The sequence below is a fragment of the Musa acuminata genome, chromosome BXJ2-7, assembly GCF_036884655.1.
Source record: "Musa acuminata AAA Group cultivar baxijiao chromosome BXJ2-7, Cavendish_Baxijiao_AAA, whole genome shotgun sequence".
NCBI classification, from domain to species: domain Eukaryota; kingdom Viridiplantae; phylum Streptophyta; class Magnoliopsida; order Zingiberales; family Musaceae; genus Musa; species Musa acuminata.
Window position 1 is genome coordinate 38,069,944 of NC_088344.1, and position 24,854 is coordinate 38,094,797.

Below are 24,854 nucleotides of genomic sequence, written 5' to 3' on the forward strand. Positions count from 1 at the left end.
GGGTGTTTGACGATTCTGCCCTCGGAGATTCGCCTTGGCTTTCGATTTCGTGGCTTTCGGTGGAGATGATGTTCCCATCATTGGGTATCGAGTGTTCATGATTGGGACCGAGGAGGGTGGTTTGGTCATTTCGGGGACGCGAGAGATTGGTCCATTTCAAATCGAACCTCTCCCTTCGCGGAAAACGAGGCACGCTCTTTGCTTCTCTCCCCCCGGCGGTATCTACTGCGGTCGCACGCCCTCTGTGACTCCCTTCGACTCCTCGCTTATGTAAGGAAGGGAAACTAAGAGCGCAAACTACGAAAGGTGGCAACCAGGAACGGAATGGCGGCGAGGAACGGAAGGTGGGAGATAGCGCCCCCGCCGAGGATTCTCAACCTGCCGCAGCGGTCAGGGCGGTCTCGGGCAACCGCACCGCCGGAGCAGAGACTGGACTGGAAGCTCGGGGAACTCCTGGATCAGGAGCGGAGTGCGACGCCGACGCCGACGCCGACGCCGCCGCCGTCGCCTTTGACGTGGGGGATGTCCTCCGGCGAGACCGTAGGGGACTCCACTGGCGAGGAGAGGTGGCGGTTCCAGGCGGAGATACTTCGAGCGGAGTGTAACTTCTTGAGAATGGAGCGGGAGGTGGCGCTTCGGAAGCTGGAGAGGAACCGGACCCGATTGGAGGTCGCGTTGAAATCCGCCATGGAAACCTTAGTCTCGGTATGCTCTAATTGCAATTTCGATGCCGTCACACTCATTCTGGTTCCTTCCTTTTTGTATCTCGATCTTTGAGACTGATACCGACCGGTCAGGGGAGGAAGAAGATTGATGGGCGCGCGGCAGTGGGCGCAGCATTGGACGAGGGGATCGAAGAGTTGGAGGAGAAGCTGCAGGAGCTCAAGTTGGCAGGAAGTAGCAGCCGGAGGAGGAGAACGGGAGGCTCGAGAAAGCCGCCGCGAGGGAGTTGCAGAAGAAACTTCGACCGGCAAGCGTCAGTGCTTCGGCGGCAACTAGAGAAGCTGGAGGAGGAAAGCAGCGTGAAGGACATACGAGAGATTTCCGTGCAAGCCTTTGCAAAGAAAGACGCACAAGCAGAACCACATGAACAGGAGGAGGATGCTACTCCCGGTTCGAGTCACAGTCGGCGGTCTCCCGACGAAGTAATCATCTCTACATGCTTAGCTTCAGAAAAGAACTCGATATATGAGTTAGATTAATTTTCGGTTCTTTCTGCATAATTTCTGATGCATCGATCGCTTGTTTCTGTTGTGTTGGAACCCCTTCCGGGAATAGGTGGAGATACTGAGAAGGAAGATGGAGGGGATGTCCAGGGGGATGTTGGAGAGGATGGAGGAGTGCAGCCACTTGCTCTCTGCCAACGTTAGCAGCAGCAGCAGCAGAAGCAGCAGCAGGAAGAGCGAGTGGAATTGCTTCAGCCAAAACATAACTGGGTACACTGAAGCAGCAGACAAGACAGACAACCCCTTCCTTCAAGTCCAGCAGCAGCAAGTAAGATTCAAAACCATCTCATATCTCATCTCATCGTCTTTCAAAAATGGCACTGCTGCATCTCCCCACACGCACACATGGCACCCACGTGGGCACCACGAGAGTGCCACGCCATGGACATGTCAGCAGCCTGTCCACATCCTGCACGCACACCATATAGAGTTTTAGGCATGTCAGATGCCGTGGACTTGCGTATAGCGAGTCTTGAGGAGTAGCCCACCAAGATGGATGCTGTGAACTCCTTCGCCATGTCCATCCATTGACCGGGATCAAATTCAAGTTAGAAAGCCAGTCTCGAGTGGGTGATTAATAATATGGAGCTACTCCTGATGTCAAACGTTGGCTAGCTTGATAAGCTGGTGAGGACGTAAAGAAAGCAGCAGACTTAGAGGATCCGTCAAGTTGACGATATACAATTCGTCCGTAATGGATACTTTTATGCAAACCGAGGCAGACGCAGCAAAATGCATGATAGGACAAAGCTTTGCGGCATAGTCATGAATGCCTAATAACTTCACCCACAGCTATTTTATGGTTAAGTAGCTTTGCCTTGTGCAGAATATTATATGAAACCTTCTTCGTTTTAATGGCAGGATGACCTTTTTTTTTCTTTCTCTTTGTGTTTGTTTTTGGTTACAATTAGGTTGTATTTGTTCTTCTTTTCTAAGAATGTTAGGCGGACAGCATCAAAGTTAGTACGGTGGGCAGTGCCTTAAATGCTGGCCAACTGGTACAAGATAACTGGTTTTCTCATAGCTGTCTACCCTGATCTTTCATGCATTGATGGCCTCCAAGTACTACTGGTCGTGAGCAATACCATCAAGCTCGATTTAACTTGCATCCTCATTTTCTGTACCATAAGCTTTCGTTTTGTAGCATCTTCCCATCCTCCGTACCTAATTGCTTGAATGATTTGGTCCCAACTCTCTTTTGTTTTCGGTGCTGTTGATTGCTCTCTGAGCCTGCATGATTTAGACTTGTTGAGATCAAATCACTTGTGTAGTTTTGAGTCGCAGATATCAAGTTTTTGCTGAAGAGACTTTACATACGAGAATTAATATGTCTTTTTTTTTTTTTTTTTTTTTTTCTGGGTGTTCTGATTCCATACAGGATTCACATGGTTTGACATTGACTGCAAGTTTGGATAACTGTACTTGCAGGTGGAGGAGAAGATGGAGCGGTTGTCGAGCTGCTGCAGTTGCAAGGAGGTGGTCGGCAGAATCGTGCAGCAGGTGAGGGCAGAGTCTGAACAGTGGAGCGAGATGCAGGAGATGTTGGAGCAAGTTAGGGTAGAAATGGAAGAGCTCCGGTCCTCCAGAGACCACTGGCAGCGACGAGCCATTGCCTCCGAGATCAACTTCCACTCCCAGCACGCGCGAGTAAGCCGATGTTGTTTGATCCATCTCTCTTAGGCCACTGTTAGTAAGCTGTTCTTGTTTGATACAGAAGCTGGAGCGGAAGCAAAGGGCACGATCTTGCGAGCGCAAGGTAATCGAGCTGCAGAAGGTAGTGAAGGAGCTGCAGAGAGAGCTCCAGCCATCGAAGACCAGACTCCTCAATGCACCCCCTTCCACCCCTCTGCGGTCGCAGTTACATGATGCATACAAGGAGAAGGAGAAGCACGTTCTGGTGTGTCATCTGAAGTCACAGAACGATTCAAGCAGACGCTCGCCGTTGCAGGTCATCGATAACATGTCTCCCCTTCTCAGACCAACAAGTAGAGTAATGTAGGCACAGTGGGAAATGCTTTGCTTTGGTCACAGTCTTATCAGCTAGAGTTTGATTACCTGAGAATGGAAGGAGCCCTTGACAACAAGATCATGAATCCAGTGAAGTCTGCAGCATGATGCCAAATACATCAGAACCATATCAGGCACTCAACATGGATTGGTTACCCGTGAAGGAAGAAGATATAAGAGTTCTTTCCGAAGCATGTCACTTGGATTGCAGAAGATTTATATTGTTACATATGTCCATCTCTACCATCAGTGATGCTGCAGATATTTGCTTAAACTTTTGCTGCACTGATTCAATAAGACAGATAGCTAACTGAGTTCGTTTGATGTGTATCACAGAGTTATGTTTGTACCCATCAGATCCATGCAGAATAGAATAGGCACACACAATCTTCAGAGAGAGATGACATTTCACAGACGATTTTAGATATGATGTGTATATTAATTCATTTCACAGACGACTTTAAATATGAATATTATGGTTTTGATATATATAAAAAAAAGATATCCCATTTGTTTGTTATTTATAAGGATTAAAAAAAGAAAATTTATTATGTTCGTGTTTTTTGTTTTTGTTTTTCTCACTCTCTGTTTCACGTGTAATGTAAAAGTATATTTAATATAGAATCATTAAGTTTGTGATTGGATCAGTTGATCCATCAGTTCAACCGATAACCTAACGCCACATGATTTGCTCATTGTCTTAGGAAGATCGTCTGGCCATGCCGTGGCCCATTTTGATGGGAGGTCTGCGAGAGCTTTGATGGGCCTCGTTAGACCAGTGGGTGCACCCAGAGACCCCAAATCCGAAACCCTTTCTCTCCTCCTACTCCTCCTCGTCCTGTACGAATGCGATCGACTTTGATGTTTTCTGATATGGCAGCAATCGTTGCTTATTCTGAATGATATCCGCTTTAATCGATGAGATATTTGCTATGTTTCTCATTTTTCCCATAAAAATCTCGTTGTTTTAATCGTTTGGTGTACCAATTGCCGTGCTCTGTTTTGCAAACCCAATCCTTTCTTAAAGGATTGTTCCAGTAGAATGTGGTTGGAGTAGGTTGCTTTTCTAATCTTGAATCGTGCTCTCTTCTTTGGACGTTTTGACGCCACAACTTTTCTTGCGGATCCTTGTGGAGCAGAATATATAGCTGGATTTATCTGTACATTTCCGGCCATCGTTGTCTTCTGAGTTAAGGAGCTTTGTCTTTTGTCATGTTGGATTTGAACGAAGCCCCACGAAAAGTCGCGTCCTTTAGTTTTTGCGGCGTGGAAAGAGATAGCCGACCTGTCTTCTATTAGGTGAATGGTTTAGACGTGTCCTTTACAACTGGCCTTCAGATCTGCCTTATTCTGGTATCCTCGAAGCATTATGATTTCTATCCCCATCTTTTGATCTATTTAACTGTGACTCTTGCATTCCTTCTCTTCTGTATGTTCTGCATTTTTCTGAATCCCAAATCTTTTGTCTTTCTAAATCCTTTCTGGTTTGTTTTTCTTCGCAAAATTAGTTTTTGTATCTACAGATATTGTGTGTTCACGGTCGATAGTCAGATGTCGAAATCTGGAGCGCTGGATCTCGCTGCGGGCGTGGGAGGGAAGATCAAGAAGGAAGATGTGCAGTCTGCTGTCGATCAGTTTGTTCCTTTACTCATCGTAATGCTGTGTGACTGTTGGAATGCATGATCTGAGTTCCAGTTTTCTAGTTTGTTCACTTTGAACATGGCGATGAGAAATTTTGCTGACTAGCTAGCATTAGATTATGCTTTGGAACTTGGTTTGTAAAGGCTGAGCAATGGATAGAAGATGCTAGATTCGTTGGTTGTTTTTATTTCTGTATGAAAGCATGGCGTTTAATGGATACTGTTTTACTGGATCACGTCCTAAAATCAAATAGATGCAAGATCAGAAATGAAAACATAAAAAAAGGTACAAGAAGAAGAATAAACTTTCAGAAAGTGTGAGATATTCTCATCCGTAAGTAAATGATCTTCTCCAATTCATCATCTGCAAATTGCTTGTGCTATGTTTCTTTTGTTAGTTAACCGATGTATTCGTTCCTTCTAACAATAATGCTTATCTTCTCGGTGTTGTATAGTTGAATTGTTTGCCCAGTGTCTATGATAAATAATATTCTATGTACTGAATCTGGCTATTGGATGACAGACTTAGTGTAAAACACCATATGGAACTATTAATTGACGGCCTTTTGCCACTTAGTTGACCCAGATCAGCCAGCAGGAGCAAGGATTTGGGACATTACTCCACCATTGACCAAGTATTTACTGCTATTAAATCCTTCCTTCCGAGTTCTTCTGGACATCCACGTTGCAAATATATCTATTGACTTTGTCTTGGTTTAATAACTCTAAAAGGTTCAACTAACACAGGACACAAACCTTGGTCACAATAGGAATAGATAAGACCAAATGACCAAATATTTCTTTATCTTACATATTTTTTTTGTTTCTGAATTTTACTTCAGAAGTGTTGGCCCAAATTTTTAGGAAATAATAGCAGTTAGGATTGCCAAAGGTTTATGGACCTTCTAGGTGTTAGATGTCCATCTAAGTGGTAATCCGGCAGCCAATGTTTTCTAGCCACTGCAAACAATGCCAGTCGTAACTATAGCAATGGAAGCTGCAAGAAGCACCAACAAAGTCAGCATTTATTGACTCCCCCCATTGGCATCAATACAAGGAGCACCATGGTAACAGTTGTCACTTTCCCAACTATGATAGCGACAGAAATTACCGGCATAGCAGGAATACTAACTATATTGGCATCTTTGCATTTTCGAAGACATCTCAGATTTGCCACAATTTAAACCAGATATCTGATGCAAAATGAGTAATATTTCATTTTTAAAATTAGCCTCACATTTGCTATCAACTTGTGCAATTATATGAAAGTAATTTTTGTTGTGATGGTCCAATAGTCAGATTTCCATATGGCTTAAATTGCAAAATCATTGATATATTACAATGCATTATTGCATTAGGTATGAAAAGTATCATGTCAGTTATGGAGGGGATGAGGAAACAAGAAAAGCAAACTACAGTGATATGGTATGTTATACATATTGGTCAAATTGCCTTTTTGTTTACTTCAAATCTAATAAATTTTTTTGTTCAACAGCCTATTCAAATTATTGCTAGAATCAGTGCAGGAATCATGATGAATTTGTATAAACATATTGCAAACCTTGTTTTGCCTATTCTTTTAGGATGACAAATCCATTTGGGACATTGGAATTGTATTTCTGTAACACCCCTAAGTAGTCCCACATCGAAAGTGAGCAAAGATTAAGATTGGCTTATAAGGGTCTGATGAGTGTACTACTATCAACTTCAGCTTAAGAATTTTGGTCAGTGGTTTAGACCAAATGAAGTTGATAGGCTAGTTAGCCCATCAGGCTCGGGTCATGGCATTTGGTATCAAAGCCGACCTAGCATTTGAGTATGGTGAGGGGGCTCGAGTAGGAAAGGACTATCCGTAGACGAAGTCAGAAGACTCGTCACGGCGTGGAGCCACCACTGGGCTACGTCTCACATGCACTATGCTAGGGCCTAATATGGGTTATGTTGGGCCTTGACGAGGATGTCAAACCTTTGAGTGGGGGTGATTGTAACACCCCTGATTAGTCCCACATCGAAAGTGGGCAAAGATTACGATTGTCCTATAAGGGTCTGATGAGTGTACTACTATCAACTTCAGCTTAAGCATTTTGGTCAGTGGTTTAGACCAAACGAAGTTGATAGGCTAGTTAGCCCATCAGATTCGGGTCATGACAATTTCAGTATGATTATTCATGAACAGCTGCAGCAATGTATGACATTTTGTGGTGAAAACATTGGAAATATGCTATTGACAGCAGTACAGATTTTTGGAGTGTGAAATAGTTTCACTGCACTGGCCTTTGATAACTTCACGGTGATTGGTGACCTGTTGATATGTAAGAGTTTTGTGTGGGTATTGGAGTCTCAGTAATCTGTAAAATCATAGCTGTCATGGGCTTTATAGCAGGTAGTTATAGAGCAAATACAGCTTCTCATGAAGATGCAGATATGATTACAATACATATGCATATATATAAAGATAAGATTACAATTTGAAGGACAGGATTATAGGAAAAATGATTTGAATAAGAAAGATACATATATATGGTACAAGGGGCGCTTGTAAAGCATATTTTGGGCCTCAATGCTCAGGCTTAATTTACTACTTTATTGCAACAAGGTTACTGAAAGTCTGAAATGTCAGCAGACACTAAATGTCAGCAGACATTAAATGTCAATCGATGAGAATGGGCCATTATTTATTCGCACTCTACTTTTTGTTGTCTTAATCTAATACCAGATCACAATGTGCTATTATGTCATTACAACAGTTCAATATCAGCCTCCACATGTTCCCTATTGCATCCATGATGAAATATGGAAGGGTAGAGCATTAAATGATCATACTTGCAAATTTTGTTGGTCCATCTTGTAAACTTTGTTGTCTTCAATCCTTCGTAAGCTATATCTGTGACCTTGACATAATTGTGCTCTGTATTGCTTTGCTAATTCTTTGTGACTGATCCAACTCATGTGAAGTGTTGCTTTAGTGTTCACAAAAAATTTCTCTGACTCTTTCTTGGTGAGGGCCTTTCAAATCTTAGTTTTGATTAAAAAAAGTTGCTTAAGAATGATTTCTAGCTATTAGAGATAAATGGATTTTTAGATTGTGCTGAGCGATTTAGATGATTCTTGACTCAGAACCTAGTAAAAACCATTTTTCTGCAGTTCTTCACTGAAAGCCATGGTCAATAAATAGCCTCTCATCTCAGGAAATCTATGAGAGTCATGAGATTTTTTTTCTTGTACTTCAGGTAAATAAGTATTATGATCTTGCCACAAGCTTTTACGAATTTGGTTGGGGAGAATCATTTCACTTTGCCCCCAGGTACGCATTAGCAGTAACTTGCTGAAATTAATTCAGCAGTAGAATGAAAATTTTCTTTACTGTCTATATTACTCCATGTTTTCTAGGGTACTAAAAACACTGATTTTGTGGTATATTTCTAAAGATGGAAGGGAGAGTCACTTCGTGAAAGCATTAAGCGTCATGAACACTTCCTTGCTTTACAACTTGGGTTGAAACCTAGGATGAAGGTATTAGTCATTTTATGTTGCATTCGAATCTAATTGAATAGTTTGTGGTATGGACAAATTTACAATCATATATAAGGTTTTCCTTGTGATGTAGGTGTTGGATGTGGGATGTGGAATTGGTGGGCCTTTACGAGAGATTGCTAGATTCAGGTAAATTAATCTCTTTCAGAATTTTTCACGTGTTGAAATTTTGTACATATTTTATCAATATTACAATTAATCAAATAAATGTATTTAAGAATCTTTATATGATAATCATATTTTTATCTTTTTCTTTTGCTTCTTTACTGAGATCTGGACTTCTTGGGTCTGGTATGTTTTACAAATCTTGATCTAGCTTTAGTATGAGCCAAGATATGGCTGCTTCTTGTTACTGCTGCTGCTGTTCATACTGTTTAGGTGGTAGTACTTCTCTTCTCACATGCTCAAAATGTTACATCACGGTATATAGTTCATTCATGATATGGTACAGAAACTGCAGTTACCATGGTATTTTCATTTTAATCTTCCAAACTATTTTAATTTCCTCATATTTTAATTTGTTATGAAAAGTGTTATACAAAATTGATGCATTAGGGTGGTCAATGCTTCCCAAAGCCACTTTGACACGCACCTGGTCAAACATCTATATAGTTAAAATATATTAGATGATAATATTATCTAGTGTTTAACATAACTCGTAGGATGGTTTTGGGAAGGTAATTTGTTTACATCAAAAGACTTGGTTGATGTTTTAAAATGTGCGTCTGACAATTCAAGGGACTAGTTAGGATAAGCTGACCTTCATTATATGGAAAATGTCTCACTTCTCTCTGTGTACTTTGATATTGTTGAACTTGAAAGGTGAAGACATGAACACTGTACTTAAGTCTTTTGAGAAGCTGGTATCAAGATTATTGGCATTGACATCAACTAGTTGGTGGTAGGAACATTAAAGTGGCTTAGGCCACATGAAAGAACAAATTAAAAGCTTTCCAGATTTATTTTTCTATAATGTTTGTTACATCAATGTCAATGGCAACATCCCAGTTTCCTCTTTTAGTTTATCCCTTTGTTGTACACAGTTGTGCAAACAGCTTGCTTATCATTATTGCTGGTTCAAGGATCTTCAATGAAATCCTATATATGCCCTTCTGAAACAAATTTAGTTGAGACAGCCGGAGATATGGAGAAGGGGAAAAATGAAAGATTCCCAATATATTCCAATACTAAATTATTTCTACTTTCCCTTACTCATCCTATTGAATCTACAGATAAATAGCTAAAAGTCCAGCACAACCATATCCACTTGCAACACAATGCAATTTCTCAGTTGTGATACAACTCTTTGTGGCTTGCAACTAGTAAAATTTGCCTGCTTCGCAGCTCAACCTGAATTCCCAAATATGCAAATTGAAGCGAGTTTAGATATTTTTTGGGATGTCATGTTGCTTCAGTTGAGTTTCTGTTTGGATGGTATGATACTTCGGTCTCTTCAGTTGCCTACCTAGTTGGACAACCACAAGTCATAAAATATTGGAATTGTGAATCTCATAGACTCATCATACAGTTTCTTCATTTAATATATTAATATATGAATTCTTAATCTCTAATAGTTTAGATATATTGTTTTGCATATAAATTTTTTGTTTATGAGATTTTATTTTTCTTATGTCATCACTTTTAGGGTACCCTGTAGATAGGAATGTACCTCGGAGTTGCCACATTAGCTTCATGTCTACTGAAATGGAATAATGCACTTGTAATGACATAATACATGTGAATTTTTGCAGCTCAGCATCCATTACAGGATTAAACAACAATGAGTATCAGATCTCAAGGGGAACAGTAAGTGCATATCTTTTGGAATTTTGTGCATTTAAATGACATCATTGAAAATCCATAAGTCCAGATTTGTGTAAGTTGCTTATTTGGCAGGAAGTTGTTTTCATCAATCTCATCAATTTTTTGTCATAAAATAAGATAATTATAGCATAGCAATATGACCATTCTTAACCTTTTTCTTTCCCCTACAAATTTATTTCTGCAGGAGCTTAACCACATAGCTGGATTAAGTGAGTCATGCAACTTTGTTAAGGTCTGTTCTCCATGTTTTTATTTCCAAGACTCATTTCCATTCAAATTTTATCCTAGGACTACTATGAATATGTATGTGCTCTTTTAAATTACCATTATAAAATTGATAAGGTATGTTGCTTATGACAATCATACAAGATTTACACAAGTTAACAGTAGCATGAGTGCTGAGAAGTGCTGTCACACAACTGCAGGCTGACTTCATGAAAATGCCATTTTCTGATGACACATTTGACAGTATCTATGCAATAGAAGCAACTTGCCATGCGCCAGACGCAGTATGTTCTTTTATATGCTTGTCTGTGCTACTATACGTCTTAATTATATTTAATCATGAGCAATGTTGGATTTGTGAATTGAGCAGGTTGGCTGCTATAAGGAGATCTATAGGGTGTTGAAGCCTGGTCAGTGTTTTGCAGCATACGAGTGGTGCATGACCGACCATTTCGATCCAAATAATGAGAGTCACCAGAAAACCAAGTCTGAAATTGAACTTGGCAATGGTCTTCCTGATATAAGGACTACAAGAGAATGCCTTGATGCCCTGAAGCTTGCGGGGTTTGAGGTACAAAGAAACTGCATGCTCTTTCATCAATCCATGCGAGCCCCGTTTGCCATTTGTTAATATGCTCATTAATTGCCCTTCTTTAAGGTTGTATGGGAGAAGGATCTTGCGGTGGATTCTCCTGTTTCTTGGTATCTACCACTTGATACAACTCGGTTCTCCATAACTAGCTTCCGTTTGACGGCTTTTGGGCGACTCATCACTAGAACTATGGTACTTATCTTCCACTTTCCAAGATTTGGTTGCAGTTGGAGATGTTTGCTCACTTGCTTGCTGCTTAATTTTGCAGGTTAAGACACTGGAATTCATGGGTATTGCTCCGGAAGGAAGCAACAGGGTTTCGTCGTTCCTAGAAAAGGCAGCGGAGGGACTCGTGGAAGGTGGAAAGTACGAAAAATTGAATTAGATGAGATATTACTTTTTATCTTTCCTGCATTCCATCATTGAGAAATCAGTGAATATTCCAATGTATATTAACCTTTCAATTTGTACAATACTTGCAGGAAGGAGATATTCACACCTATGTACTTCTTTGTGGCTAGGAAGCCTCTTTCAGGTAGCTGAGAAACGCCAGAAGCATGTTTTTTGGTTGCTGCAGAAATCATACCTCTCCTTGTTTGGACTGTTGAAGAAATTGTTCTTGAACTACTTTGATTTATTGTTGAACATATGGCAATACCATCATTTATCACATCCTTTATGATTTCTAGTTCAAGATTCTTCAAAATGTGTTGTCTTTATACTATCCTGAGAAATGCCAGTCTCACGAATATGATGGTTCTCTAGATTTGGTTCGGAGACTCTTCCTTCATATGATTTGCTTATACTGTAACATGTTTACTGAGCAAGTAACCCAAAAAAAAGTATTAATTAAGGGTTACAATTAATTTTCAACGAGTTAATAGTCATTAACTAAATTGTTAATCACTTCAACGAGTTAACTAAATTTTCAACGGGTCACACCGACGTTCACACTCGTAACTTGTGTCGTATAAATAAGCTGCTATAAAACATAGCGCGTGAGGTGGCGAATCGTCCCTCGCGGCGGACGGTGAACGACTCAATCCACAGACATCGGAGCCCGTTTCTCCCGTTCGTCCACCGACGTATACCCCACGCTACTAGTCTGCTTCCATCTCCCCCTCGAAGACCTTCGACTACCGAAGCCTTCACCCGTACCGGACATATCGCCGTAGGGCGAGCAGAGGGATAGAATCTATTGCGAATCAATTGATTCGTTCGGTTCTGATCCCTCTCCGCCGATCTCCTTGCTGTCGAATCACCACCACAACGGGGTCCAGACAGCCAAGATCGTCTGGCCCCGCGTGCCCAGCTCCGAGGAGGGCGAGGCTGCCGAGGTCGAGTTCGCCAGCGGGAGCCACGGCGGCACCGGCGCCGAGAGCCTCGACTACGAGGTGATCGAGAATTACGCCTACCGCAAAGAGCGGGTAGAGTTTGCCCTAGGTATCTAGTTTTACGCAGAAGGAACAAGATCCGGGACGAACTTATTTGTGGATGCCTGATCTTAATTTAGCTCTTTTGTTCTTGCAGGCGCAGAGAGGAAAACTGTGTTATGTGGTCCTCAAATGGTTGTTCTCTTTAGTTATTGGCATCGGTAAGTGACTTCTTGTGGAAATCAAGTGAATGGATTCTCATTTTCCGTTTCTGGATTATCTTGGCGATGCAATTTTCTTTTATCCTTAACAGTTAGTTAGACTCATGCTGGTTATAATGCGGACAAGAGCGTTCATGTGATTCATCATTGTGTGATTATTGAAACGGATGGGTATTCTAGATCTTTTTCTGCAAAGGACAGACATCCCCCCTAGAAGAGAATAGTTGGAGTTGAACATTGTAACAAGCATACGGGATTTCACCTATTGCTCAAGATGTCCTTAAATTGCAATTACACTTCACGAACGGCATAAGTAGAGCTCCGGTCAGATTGTTCTTTCTAGTTCATGCTTGTGAAGCTTACTTGATATAGCATGAAATCTATGGATTTCTGCTAATACTTCACTATCCATTATTTTTTAATTAGATCTTTTGAACAAATTATGATCTTCAAGCTCAATGCTTGGGCCAAGTCATTGTTGCAAATTGTGCTCATTAGGTCCAGATCATGTACAAGTAGGCTAGGTTTTGCATCTTATAGGGTTTTAGAATTTGATATATTTTCTTGTTTTTTTTTTCATTATTTCAACATTGTTTGTATGGGCTACGTTAGACAACAACTAAATGTAATAAGTGCGTATTACTCTCTGCATTAATGCTGGGATTAGGATTCCTGAAATGGAAAGCAAATCTACCCTAATGTTTCCTACCTGCTTGTAATAAATTAGGGTTCTATATTTTGGGAGGGTGGATGGTTTAGGTAATCATAGGGGTCATGATTGCTGTATTCCTGAAGTGCATGTGAATCAATTTGGGAAACACAAGTAATTATTTGGATTCAGGCCCTTTGTTGTCTCATTTGTGGTTTCATCACTCTTTTTCTTGCTGTTTCTTTTTTATTTGTAAATCTGCAGCATAGATGTGGAATTATATTGTTATTATTATTTAGTTGCCTTAGTGAATCTTTTGTTTATTTATCAAAACTACTTATTTATATCTAACTTGACATAGGCATGATTCTAGAAAGCGTCAATGCATATAATGGGAACTAGTGAGGCATGATTCTTGAAATGATTTAAAACATGAAAATAATGAAGAAAAAAATTTTCAAACAGAAGATTTGATGCAAACTAGTGATCAATGGTCTATTAATAAACACAATTAAGGCAGACGTTGAAACCCAAGGAAAATGAATAATAATGGAAAAAGTGAACGAGATAGGAAAAAGAACAAGGGGCATTCTTTTCATTAATCATCTAAAATTGAAAACATAAAGTGTTTTCCTTTGTTATTACTCTTATGGATTTATATACTTTCCTGGCTCTCTGTCTTCGTTTACTTTATTCATTTTTTCTCTCTTTTCACATCTTTGCTATTTATAGCCAGGCAATACAGCAAAACCTGTGTGTGACACAAGGTTAAAGGTGTACTCCTGCCATTTTACTTCACTTTGAACTTCATTAACTTCCTAGATTCTATCTACTTATTGGTGGTGATGTGGATAAGCTATACATAAAACCCTCTTCGAATATTGATCCAAAAATATGCTAAGATCAAGCCTGTAAAACTCTAAAAAATGTGATTAAGTGATACAAAAATAAAACTTATAACAAGGCATATCAAGCGGACTGATTGGTCTTCACAATCTAATGAATGTTAAAAGGTTAAACACATCAATGCTAAGCCATGAGTGAAATTAGACCTATACCAATGACTTCCACTGTCATCATTTTCTTGATGATAGCAATGACAAGGCACATTTATCTGATTGCTTCTGAATTTGTTGGTCCAATATGATACCTTTGGGTATACTTAAAGAGAACCAACTTGTTAACACTCGAAGTAGAACTCAGTAAGTAGTACTTGATCTTACGTAAATATCAGGGCTTGTATGATTGGTTTAGTTATATTGCAACATGAGACAAAAGAGGGCATGCACTTTCTGGTTAGTATCCTGCTGATGCCTGATCATAGTGAAGGAAAAAATTAGTATTTTTTGTGTAATTTTTGGCTTTGCTCCCTGAAATTTGTCTTCAGGTATGCTCTAACATATGGTTGCCTTGGTGTTGAAAGGTTGTATCCTTCCCTTGTGTTGTTAAAGTTAGAGATATCATCTCTGTGTTATGGAGCAACATGCACAATGGCTTCCCAGTGAGTCAGAACTGCAGCAAATTGTCTATATACTAAGCTTGCTGATTGCTGAAGCTATTTCACATGGTTTTACATTAAGGTGATAGATCACAAACAGAATGGAGAGGCGCTTGGTATTGGTCTCATCCTTCGCAGGTAAAATATATGCATCATCTCAGACAAGTTTTAAAATTAACTAGTTAAATTGTGGCTCAAAATGTTATATATCTCTTGATTTTCCAGTCACTTGTTGGTACTTCTATAGTCTAAAATGGATTTTCAGAACAGTCCTTTTCCTTGTGATATGAGGGGAATATCCAACAGGTATGTAATCTTTTATTTTTAGTTCTTTAGATGTATTAGCTACTATGCAAAGTAACTGATTATTTCTTTCTTTTATAGGCAGAACTTCAGTGATTTTGTCAAAACTGACTCAAGTAATGGATTGTCCACAGAGGATATTCATCTGACTGAGGATGAACTGGAACTCTACTTAGATCTTGCCTCGTACTTAAACCCTGCCCCATATATTGTGCCAGAAGATTTGTCTTTGGCAAAGGTTCATGAAGTTACAGATTTATCCATTTTGGAAATTGATTTAGCTTGTTGTGCATACTTCACCAATAGATCTGTCTACTCTACTTATGCCAGGTGTACAATCTTTTCCGACAGTCGGGCCTGAGGCATATATTTGTTGTCCCTTGCCCTTCTCATCGTATAGGTTTGGTTACTAGGAAGGATTTGTTAATTGAGGTATTTGGCTGACAGATTTGATCTTTTTTTATAACAATTAAATTGAACATTATGTACTGTGTTTTCATTTGGAATTCTGTGATGTTTTTGACACTTAAATGTTTTTTTGTTGAATTTTGCAGGAAAGTGATCATTCAGCAACCATGGAACTTTCATCAACTAGTGGAAGGTCTTGAGCTGCTTCACCTTAGTTATCCATGCTTTAAAAATTTTGATTTTTCCTTTTCTTTCATGTCAAGTTTTTGTGATATATTTTACTATCAATGACCTAGCTATAGATGTCCTTTGAATCACAGTTGCACAAATAGAGATATGGGATAAGAATATAAGACCACATGTAGTTTGATACTTGTATATGTATATACATATACATATATATATGTATGTACATATACATATATATATGTATGCACATACATACATATATATATATATATATATATATATATAGAGAGAGAGAGAGAGAGAGAGAGAGAGAGAGAGAGTTTTGTGGTAGGTTCCTCTTTGTGGGAATTGAGGCTCTGATTCTATCATGACAATCCACCTGATAGGATGTTCGCTCAGTATATGTATGTATGTGGATGTATGCATCAATTGCATAATGTATGAAAGGTTTGGTTTTCTTAATGAGAAATCTATATGTGCAACCTAACGGATAAATTTTTGATTAATTGATGATGACACAATCTTGTCATCTCCTTCTACCTAGATTAAATTGATCTGGATATATTTATGCATTATTAGGCATATTCTACTTTTTGTTTGTTTGTTAATATAAAGTAACTTAAGTTGCTGCATCATCTTAGGCACATCAATCTCACATCATTTACATCAAGCACATGGTGTAGTTTCATGGTAAAAGCTGTATAAAGCATCTGCTAAACTGCCATCCGAATTGTAAAATGCTCTCATCCATTTGTTGTTTAGGAAGAAATTAGACTAAAATGATTATTTCACAATAATTTATGCTTCATTGATTCTCAAATTAGACTAAAGCATTAGCCATTATCTGATCTTACAAGGGTCTAACTCAGGTTTTAGTGTCTGTGCATTCTATCTGAAGGTGTAATGTCTTAGTGCCACCCAAAATATGATGCATTCGATTACTTCTATGCCCAAAAAATGTGATTTCGCACCTACATTGTGTAATTAATTTTAGAATGCACCAACAAATTAATCAGTGCAGTGGTGGTCTTATTCACACACGGTAAAAGCCTCACTACCCGGTATACGTTTTTGACAAAAGTGTTTATGACTGAATTCTTCAATGCCATGACCTATATATAAGCATGAGAGTTGTACTAAACTTGAGGGTTGTGATTCTTCAGAATTATGACATCTGTTGTAAGTGCAGGGGCCATAGGCAATGAACCTACTCGTAAAATGTCAATCCCAGTATTTAGAAGAGTCCAGTCAATCAGTGGCGCAATGTCTCATGGGTGCATTTGATGCCTAGATGTTTTATTGATCTCAGTTCATATTATCAACTTTAATCGTAGGTGTTTCTGGCATGCAAATTAGTGTTACATAATTGATGAGGAATATTGAAGTGTTATTGTGGAAATCGTATGCAAAGTATTATACATCAAAAAAACAACTTTCTTCTTACTCTTGTATGCTATATTTTATTTTTTTTGTTTCCTTGTTGCTTTCTAGAGCTCAGCATCTAGATAGAAGAACAATTGGTGGGACATACACATCCAGAGCACCCTCTTCTTGATAGTCTTCTCATCCACGAATAACAATTCAGTGATTGTGGACTCGGTGCTCTCGCTTGTAAGATTTGTATTGAGCATTTATAGCGAGTCATCATATTGATAACATCTATTTTTAATCTTAAATCTGATGGTTCACGTGATGGTATTATAAAAAAGAGGTGGTTTCCGTTGTTCAGCCACGTACTGTAATCTAAGAGCAGAATTCGGTATGCCCTATCGTAATTCGACGGCACGATGTCACCCTACGTTCTCCTCCTTTGAACATGACCCATCACATCATTTTTCTAACTAGGGTAAGACATTACGCATATATCGCACTTTTGTGTGACAGCTTTTGTGAAAGGTTGGGCGAGCAAACCACGGAATCTGTGGACAAAGTGTGAAGTGATATCATGGAAAGCTCGCCTTTTATTTGGTATATTGACGGCTCATGTTGACTAATGTTGTTCACTGACCCCAAAGTCAATCGTTGGTCAACATTTGACGTCCGAGTTCCTTGTCGGCTTCTCCTACAGCGTTCGAGATCGGGAACTAAGAAGCCTTGCGAGTCAAAGCCTCCTCCAAACCAGATGTAAAAGAAATATTTCTTTTTATTATAACGTTCCTTATTTAATAATCTTTTAAAAAAGTATTTCTTGCTTTAGTTGTAACAGCGTCCATTTTATATTTAATTATAACGTGTTTTCATTCATTAGAAATATAAAATAATAATATTTCCTCCAAGACTTGGGTTAAGAGTAGTGTGAGTTGTTCTATCAGGATACCGTTCACAGAGCATGCAGAAAAATCCATGTGAATGCATCAACCGAAACACCTACCAAAAATCCACGCCACGTGATGCTGCATGACCATCATCTACTCTCTCGGTCAACCTTTACTTACGTCTCCGTGATCAAGATTCCCACAAACACAGGTGCACATCACCCCCTTGTATTATTAGCTAATTACTTCAACGTGTTCTAAACCACGCATTTTTTGGCGAGCCGAGGAAGAGCCGTCGATTGACCGTCCATCTGCAGGAGGAAAGCCGCCGTCGGATTCCTCCACGAGGCGAAATCCCAGCCGTTGCGTGGTGGAAATTTCATACCCTTCCCCCGCATGGCGTCTGTCTATAAATCGTAAGGCACAGCGGAGTCTTTCGAACTCAGCTTGGCTTTCTTACTCAGTGAGAAGCGTTAACCTTCACCACAAATCCATCGAGCCCTCCTCGTCGCAATCTCCTCTCTCTCTCTCGTCCACCATGGCCGGAGGCTTCTCCGTGTCGGCGTCGGCCGGCAGCCAGTTCGAGGCGAAGATAACGCCGGTGGTCATCATCTCCTGCTTGATGGCCGCCACCGGGGGTTTGATGTTTGGCTACGACGTCGGTATCTCAGGCAAGAACTTGTCTCGCTCTTCCTTGTTAGTTTCGTGGTGTTGACTTTATGTCACTCTCTTTTGCTGAATGAAGAAGATATATAGAAACACAGACAGACAGACCTTTTTCTTTCTTTTCTTTTCGTTACACTAGTCTTTGAAGGATAAACAAAAAGGATTACATGCATCAACTTTCGTCACCTCAAAGTTAATTAAGAAACAGTTAGTTTTTCTGCTTTTTGTTGAAGAAAATGACATAGATAAAGAAAGATGAAAACCATTTGCCATCTAAGAACCAAGTAAAGCAAGTAAATTAGCACCAGTGGTGCTTGCCCCAGTACTAATTATCACGGTTGTCTAAATCATCAGTCTAAAACTAGCATTCTTATAAATCAATCTTAACTTTAATCATGCTTGATTAAATCAGGGTATTACGTACATAAACTCCATCTAATGATCGTATAGATAGATCAACAATATGTTCCAAGGAACATTGGAATTTGATGATGACCCCGAATTCATTCTGGATCACATACATACATACATTGCCTTTCTTCATCTCTTCTTGTGCCTCGATCAACCTCAACCTTCTTTCCATCCATCCAACAACAATTGCGCACTTGTGCTAACAGGCGGCGTGACCTCCATGGATGACTTCTTGATCAAGTTCTTCCCCAAAGTCTACCGTCGGAAGACCGAGTCCAAAGACAGCAACTACTGCAAGTACGACAACCAGGGCCTTCAGCTGTTTACCTCCTCGCTCTACCTCGCCGGCCTCACTGCCACCTTCTTCGCTTCCTACACCACCCGCAACCTCGGCCGTAAGCACACCATGTTGATCGCCGGCGTCTTCTTCCTTGTGGGAGTCATCCTCAACGGCGCGGCCCAGGATCTCGCCATGCTAATCATCGGCAGAATCCTCCTCGGTTGCGGTGTTGGGTTTGCCAACCAGGTTAGTCCTCCGTCGGTTTGACTGATAATTCCTTGCGCAAGTTCTTGCTTCGGGAATCATATGTACCTCAGTCCATGCTCATCCAACATCGGACACACGGATGCAGGCCGTTCCCCTGTTTCTGTCGGAGATTGCACCCACCAGAATCCGTGGAGGCCTCAACATCTTGTTTCAGCTCAATGTCACCATCGGCATCCTCTTCGCCAACCTCGTCAACTACGGAACTTCCAAGTACCACCTCCACACCTTTCTCGTCACCCTGTCGCTTGAATCTACGATATGACCCTGGAACAACACCCTGCAGGATTCACCCTTGGGGATGGAGACTGTCCCTCTCGCTGGCCGGCGTCCCGGCGCTGCTTCTCACCGTGGGGGCGCTGTTCGTGGTGGACACGCCCAACAGCCTCATCGAGCGTGGGCGGCTCGAGGAAGGCAAGGCGGTGCTCAAGAAGATTCGCGGGACCGACAACGTGGAGCCGGAGTTCAACGAGATCCTGGAGGCGAGTCGCGTTGCGCACCAGGTGAAGCACCCCTTCCGCAACCTTCTCAAACGTCGCAACCGTCCTCAGCTCGTCATCGCTATCCTCTTCCAGGTAGAAGACTACCACTGATGACTTTTCCTGGCAGCTACAGGTAATCGTCAGACTAATTCATTGCTTCTTTCTACGTCGACAGATCTTTCAGCAGTTCACTGGAATCAATGCCATCATGTTCTACGCCCCGGTGCTCTTCAACACACTGGGGTTCAAGAGCGACGCCTCCCTCTACTCCGCGGTGATCACCGGCGCCGTCAACGTGCTCTCGACGGTGGTGTCGATCTACTCGGTGGACCGGGTAGGGCGGCGGATCCTCCTCCTGGAGGCCGGGGTGCAGATGTTCATCTCCCAGGTGGTGATCGCGATCGTGCTCGGCATCAAGGTGACCGACCACTCCGAGAACCTGAGCCACGGCTACGCCATCTTCGTGGTGGTGATGGTGTGCACCTTCGTGTCCTCGTTCGCCTGGTCGTGGGGGCCACTGGGGTGGCTCATTCCCAGCGAAACCTTCCCGATGGAGACGCGGTCGGCCGGGCAGAGCGTGACGGTGTGCGTCAACCTGCTCTTCACATTCGTCATCGCGCAGGCCTTCCTCTCGATGCTCTGCCACCTCAAGTACGGCATCTTCGCCTTCTTCTCGGGGTGGGTGGTGGTGATGTCCGTCTTCGTGCTCTTCTTCCTCCCCGAGACGAAGAATGTTCCCATCGAGGAGATGACGGAGAAGGTGTGGAAGCAGCACTGGTTCTGGAAGAGGTTCATGGACGACGACGATCGCGTCGTTGATGTTGACTACAAAAAAAACACACAACCATAGGATATATATAAGCTCTGTCTCTTTAGGTTCCTTAAGGTCTCCTCATCTTCGTCGGTTCTCACCTCACACGAATGACACGATCATATTGTAGTAAGGGATGAATATAAAGATTAGCAATTGGTGTTACGTTTTGCAGTGTTGTCCAGCATTTACAACGTTCCTTCTCTCACGAGCCATTTGCTTAATCCGTGATCAAAGGATGAGATGCTATCGATGTCAAGCCGGGAAACATGTAAATCACCCAATTAAAAAAAAGAAATAAAAAACCCAAGTTTTATTGTTTTTCTAGTACCGGAAGCATTGTCATCACTCTATTGTGATCGCCGCCTATCCCTCATCACGTGACCCCATCATCTCTACCCTCATCCTCGTTCGTCTCCTATACCCTCCACCTCATCCACTTTCATCACCGTCACCTCTACTCTTATCCTCGTTTGTCTCTCATCTCATCATCTTCGAGAAGGGTATTCTCAGCCTCAAAGATTTCGAGACTCCCACGCTAAAGAAGCATGTTCTCGCCCACTTTAGTCTAAAGCTTGCATCCATCACCATCACTCAATTAAGAGAGTATAGCAACAGGCAATGCTTAACACGGTGGGCCATGCGAGGGAGGAGGAATGCAAATCATCGTTTGACTATCTCCTTCTCCTTTGCTAAGGCCGATGATAAGGCTGAGGTGGGGCCTTAACGATACCTCAACAACGATTAATAAGGATGAGGGCAAGGGCGATCATACGGAAGCGATGGATAGTAGAGACGATCATGATGGAACGACGGGGCCAGTAGAGTGGAGATAGCGAGTGGTGACGAGAGGGTGGAGAGGATCATAATGGGGGGCGATGAGAAAATTTGATATGATGAAGGTCAAGGATAATTTTATTTTTTAAAAAATAAGATAAATTATATAGAAATAAATCAAGAAGCTAAATATAAATAAACCAAAAAAGAGGCACATGGTGGAAAACTTAAAACTTACGAATTTTGTTTTTAGGATTTGGTGAGGTATGAAAAACCATGTATAGTCTTGGGATTTGAAATGCTACTCAAACTTGTTTTAAGAAAAAAAAACTTAGGCGATTTATCGAAAAAAAATCCCTATAGCTTTTATGAGATAACATCTCATATTTGATTTTTTATTGATGGATATTTTTTGATGAAAATATCATCAATGAAATCATAAAAGTTAATTATTATACTTGATTAAGTCTGACTTAATTTTTTAAGATTGATTCAACTAAACCCTAACTATTTAATTGATTTAATTAAATTCTAAAGAATCCATTGATTTTTTCAAGTTACTTTTATCTCCACCTCCGCTATACCTCCTCATCCTCGGTCTTTCTCCTACACTATTGCCTCCTTCCTATCCCTATTGGCTTTCTCCTCCTTTCTTTTTTTTTCCTTTAGCCTTCTCAACCTCTGCCTCCTCCTCTCCCTCCCTTGGCTTCTTCTAACCTCTCCCTCATCCTCCACCCACTCCACCTTCGCCTCATCATCCTCCCACGTCGAACTCTAACACCATCTCCTCCTCCCATTCCATCACCTTCTCCCCTCTTCTCGACTTCCTCTTCTTCCCCCTCTCCCTCCTCTTTCTCTTCCTCATCCTCACAATTTACTTTTTAAAAAAATTACCCTCCAGTTACACTTAACCACATATTTAACATAAAAATATACTATTTTAAAAATTGATCATCCTAAATTTATATAAAAATAAAAAAAAATGATATAAATATATTATATCTCATCCTAACAATTCCATAAAAGTTCAGATGTTATGGGAAAATATCGTTGACGCCTTGGTTAGTTCAATGTGATTTAGACCCGTGTATATAAAAACATCCAAGAGATATCTAAGATAAAAATATTGTGCTCCTGAGATGAAAGTATTGCACTGTCGGGATATCACCTGGACGAAGACCAAGGTCGAGGGAGATTTCTCGACCTACTCCCTTCGACACTCGAGTTAATAATATAAGATCCCTAAATGTGGGCTCAAGTAGTTCAAGAAAAGAGAGAGTTCCTTGTCATTTTCTTGTTAAGAATATATTTTTATACATCCAAGAAAGGAAGAAGGTTTATGATGATTTTTTTTTTCATAAAAGAAGATAAGAGGGTTTAGGATTATCTTTCTTGTCAGAAAGGGAGATAAGGAAGTTTGTGATTTCTTTTCTTGCCATAATGAATGAGAAAAAAACTTACATTTCTTTGATTTAAATATTTATATGAAGGATGATATTGATCTTGTATGGCAATGGGGTGTCAACTAATGGTAGATTCCCAACCATTTGTCCCCCCACCGAAGGTGTACTTTGAGGCGCTTACAAGATGGGTTTGAAGCACGTCATTCAATTTTTTCAACATAGGAGTATTTGTGATCTAATTCTCTATGTTGAGTTTTTTTTCGATTTAGGTGTTGTAGGCACGTTGGGCGTGTATTTCTATTATAGCATATCTCTCTTCACATGGGTCAGGTTTTCTCGACTAGTGTCTTGGGCATATTTGCTCTTGCACATCCGCTGTGGTGGATTTCTCTTCACGCGGGTCGAGTTTTATTGACTCATGCATCTCGGACGTATTTGGTCTTACGCCTTCATCGTAACGGATTTATCTTGGCACGGGTCGAGTTTTCTCGACTCATGTGTCTAGGGCATATTTAGCCTTGCGCCTTTGCCATAGTGAATTTCTTTTTACGTGAGTTGGGCGTATTTGGCCTTGTGTATTTGCCGTAGTAGATTTATCTTGACACGAATCAAGTTTTTCTGACTCATGTATCTCAAGCGCATTTGGCCTTGTGCCTCCACCGTAGGGTTTCTCTCTTCATACGGGTCGAGTTTTTTTGACTCACATGTCCTGGGCGCATTTGGTCTTGTGTCTCTACCATGCAGATTTACCTTGGCATAGGTGGAGTTTCCTGACTTACACGACTCGGGCACATTTTGCCCTACACCTCCACTGTGAAGGATTTGCCTTAGCATGGGTCGGGCACATTTAGCATGGAAGGCAACAGTGTATTCTATCAAGTTGGTACTACCATCAAAGGCCTTCAGTGACGGGAGGTGAAAGTTCATTGGGATTGGCTCCTCTTGGATGTTTTGAGTGAATGGAGACCGACACGATGTGGGTTATCAACCTTTCCCCTTAATATTGCTTAAACTCTTGTCGTATCTTTTTAAACGGTTCATTTGTTGTAGCTAAATCCTCAAGGAATCATTTATTGAACCTACTAATTGGGCCTTGGATTTGGGTAGAGCAAAGCAATGGTGTAGCGGTGTACTAAATTCCATGGTTAAGATGTGAGGCACTCCCTCGATTAGCAGTTCCGTAGGCTTTGGGTGATCCTGAAATATTAGCACTGCATCATGCGGGGGAATCTCGATGAGCACCAAAGTCAATGGCGGTTGAGGTACTAATCATGACTGAGATGGTGGCATTACCATTGGACTAACTGAGGTAGGAGCAAGGTGATAGCTTGGATCATGTCGGTTTGCATCTGCACCTATTGGATGAGGTTTTGAAATGCCTCAGCAAGGACAAATAGATGGCTTAAGGTCATCCTCGAGTATGAAAGGCTTGGGTCATTGAATAGATGCCAGTACTATGCCGATGTTTGTGTCAAAGTGGACACGTCTATGTGAGGGAAGGACGAAAACTGCCCCCTTTGAGTAAAAGTGTAGTGGGTCAGAAAAAGACTTCCTCGTTCAAGCATTCTATCTCGGACAAAACTATAAATGAGATATTTGATATAATGCTCATTTATTTATATGTTTTTCGATTTTATTAATACTTTGGATAAAAGGTCGATAGTAAGAATATTATTGATTTCATGGATCTATAACTTAACACAATCTAACTTAAGAATATTATTAAAATTTTAAAATAAAAATATTCCTAGGTAAAAATCAATTACTAGCACACCATCTAATAAAAGCCAACACTAAGTGCTTTTTATGGTAAATT

The 24,854-nt window shown here is 40.8% G+C and overlaps 4 protein-coding genes across 10 annotated transcripts; all 4 read left to right on the top strand.

Moving 5' to 3' along the window:
- Positions 1 to 224: 224 nt before the first annotated feature.
- On the top strand, positions 225 to 3,349 carry LOC135616283 (uncharacterized). Its single transcript, XM_065115485.1, has 5 exons — positions 225 to 705; positions 798 to 1,145; positions 1,279 to 1,494; positions 2,655 to 2,873; positions 2,941 to 3,349. The coding sequence occupies exons 1-5, from the start codon at positions 325 to 327 to the stop codon at positions 3,223 to 3,225; spliced, it is 1,449 nt and encodes a 482-aa protein (XP_064971557.1). The 5' UTR covers positions 225 to 324; the 3' UTR covers positions 3,226 to 3,349.
- Positions 3,350 to 4,030: 681 nt separating this feature from the next.
- LOC103993068 (cycloartenol-C-24-methyltransferase 1) lies at positions 4,031 to 11,742 on the top strand. 5 transcript variants are annotated; one of them, XM_065118896.1, is made up of 13 exons: positions 4,031 to 4,586; positions 4,742 to 4,867; positions 6,232 to 6,298; positions 8,104 to 8,177; positions 8,302 to 8,386; positions 8,481 to 8,536; positions 10,159 to 10,213; positions 10,416 to 10,463; positions 10,657 to 10,740; positions 10,827 to 11,027; positions 11,115 to 11,240; positions 11,317 to 11,414; positions 11,531 to 11,742. In XM_065118896.1, exons 2-13 carry the CDS (start codon positions 4,785 to 4,787, stop codon positions 11,589 to 11,591), a joined length of 1,038 nt encoding a protein of 345 aa, XP_064974968.1. In that variant the 5' UTR covers positions 4,031 to 4,586; positions 4,742 to 4,784; the 3' UTR covers positions 11,592 to 11,742. The 5 variants fall into 5 exon arrangements, with proteins under 5 accessions (XP_064974968.1, XP_064974971.1, XP_064974970.1 ...); XM_065118899.1 differs by having other exon boundaries at positions 4,757 to 4,867; XM_065118898.1 differs by lacking the exon at positions 4,031 to 4,586 and adding an exon at positions 4,600 to 4,662 and having other exon boundaries at positions 4,757 to 4,867.
- A 296-nt stretch (positions 11,743 to 12,038) lies between these two features.
- LOC103993116 (chloride channel protein CLC-d-like) lies at positions 12,039 to 17,773 on the top strand. Of its 3 annotated transcripts, XM_065118901.1 has the most exons (9): positions 12,039 to 12,491; positions 12,579 to 12,642; positions 14,715 to 14,792; positions 14,872 to 14,927; positions 15,015 to 15,095; positions 15,174 to 15,330; positions 15,423 to 15,524; positions 15,647 to 15,693; positions 17,181 to 17,773. In XM_065118901.1, the coding sequence occupies exons 5-9, from the start codon at positions 15,043 to 15,045 to the stop codon at positions 17,242 to 17,244; spliced, it is 423 nt and encodes a 140-aa protein (XP_064974973.1). In that variant the 5' UTR covers positions 12,039 to 12,491; positions 12,579 to 12,642; positions 14,715 to 14,792; positions 14,872 to 14,927; positions 15,015 to 15,042; the 3' UTR covers positions 17,245 to 17,773. The 3 variants fall into 3 exon arrangements, with proteins under 3 accessions (XP_064974973.1, XP_064974972.1, XP_064974974.1); XM_065118900.1 differs by having other exon boundaries at positions 12,042 to 12,491; positions 14,715 to 14,927; positions 17,181 to 17,772; XM_065118902.1 differs by lacking the exon at positions 17,181 to 17,773 and having other exon boundaries at positions 12,047 to 12,491; positions 14,715 to 14,927; positions 15,647 to 16,176.
- A 605-nt stretch (positions 17,774 to 18,378) lies between these two features.
- Positions 18,379 to 21,023, top strand: LOC103993067 (sugar transport protein MST4). The gene is made up of 5 exons (XM_009412997.3): positions 18,379 to 18,615; positions 19,228 to 19,547; positions 19,654 to 19,778; positions 19,852 to 20,140; positions 20,223 to 21,023. Exons 1-5 carry the CDS (start codon positions 18,483 to 18,485, stop codon positions 20,895 to 20,897), a joined length of 1,542 nt encoding a protein of 513 aa, XP_009411272.2. The 5' UTR covers positions 18,379 to 18,482; the 3' UTR covers positions 20,898 to 21,023.
- The last annotated feature ends 3,831 nt before the right edge of the window (positions 21,024 to 24,854 follow it).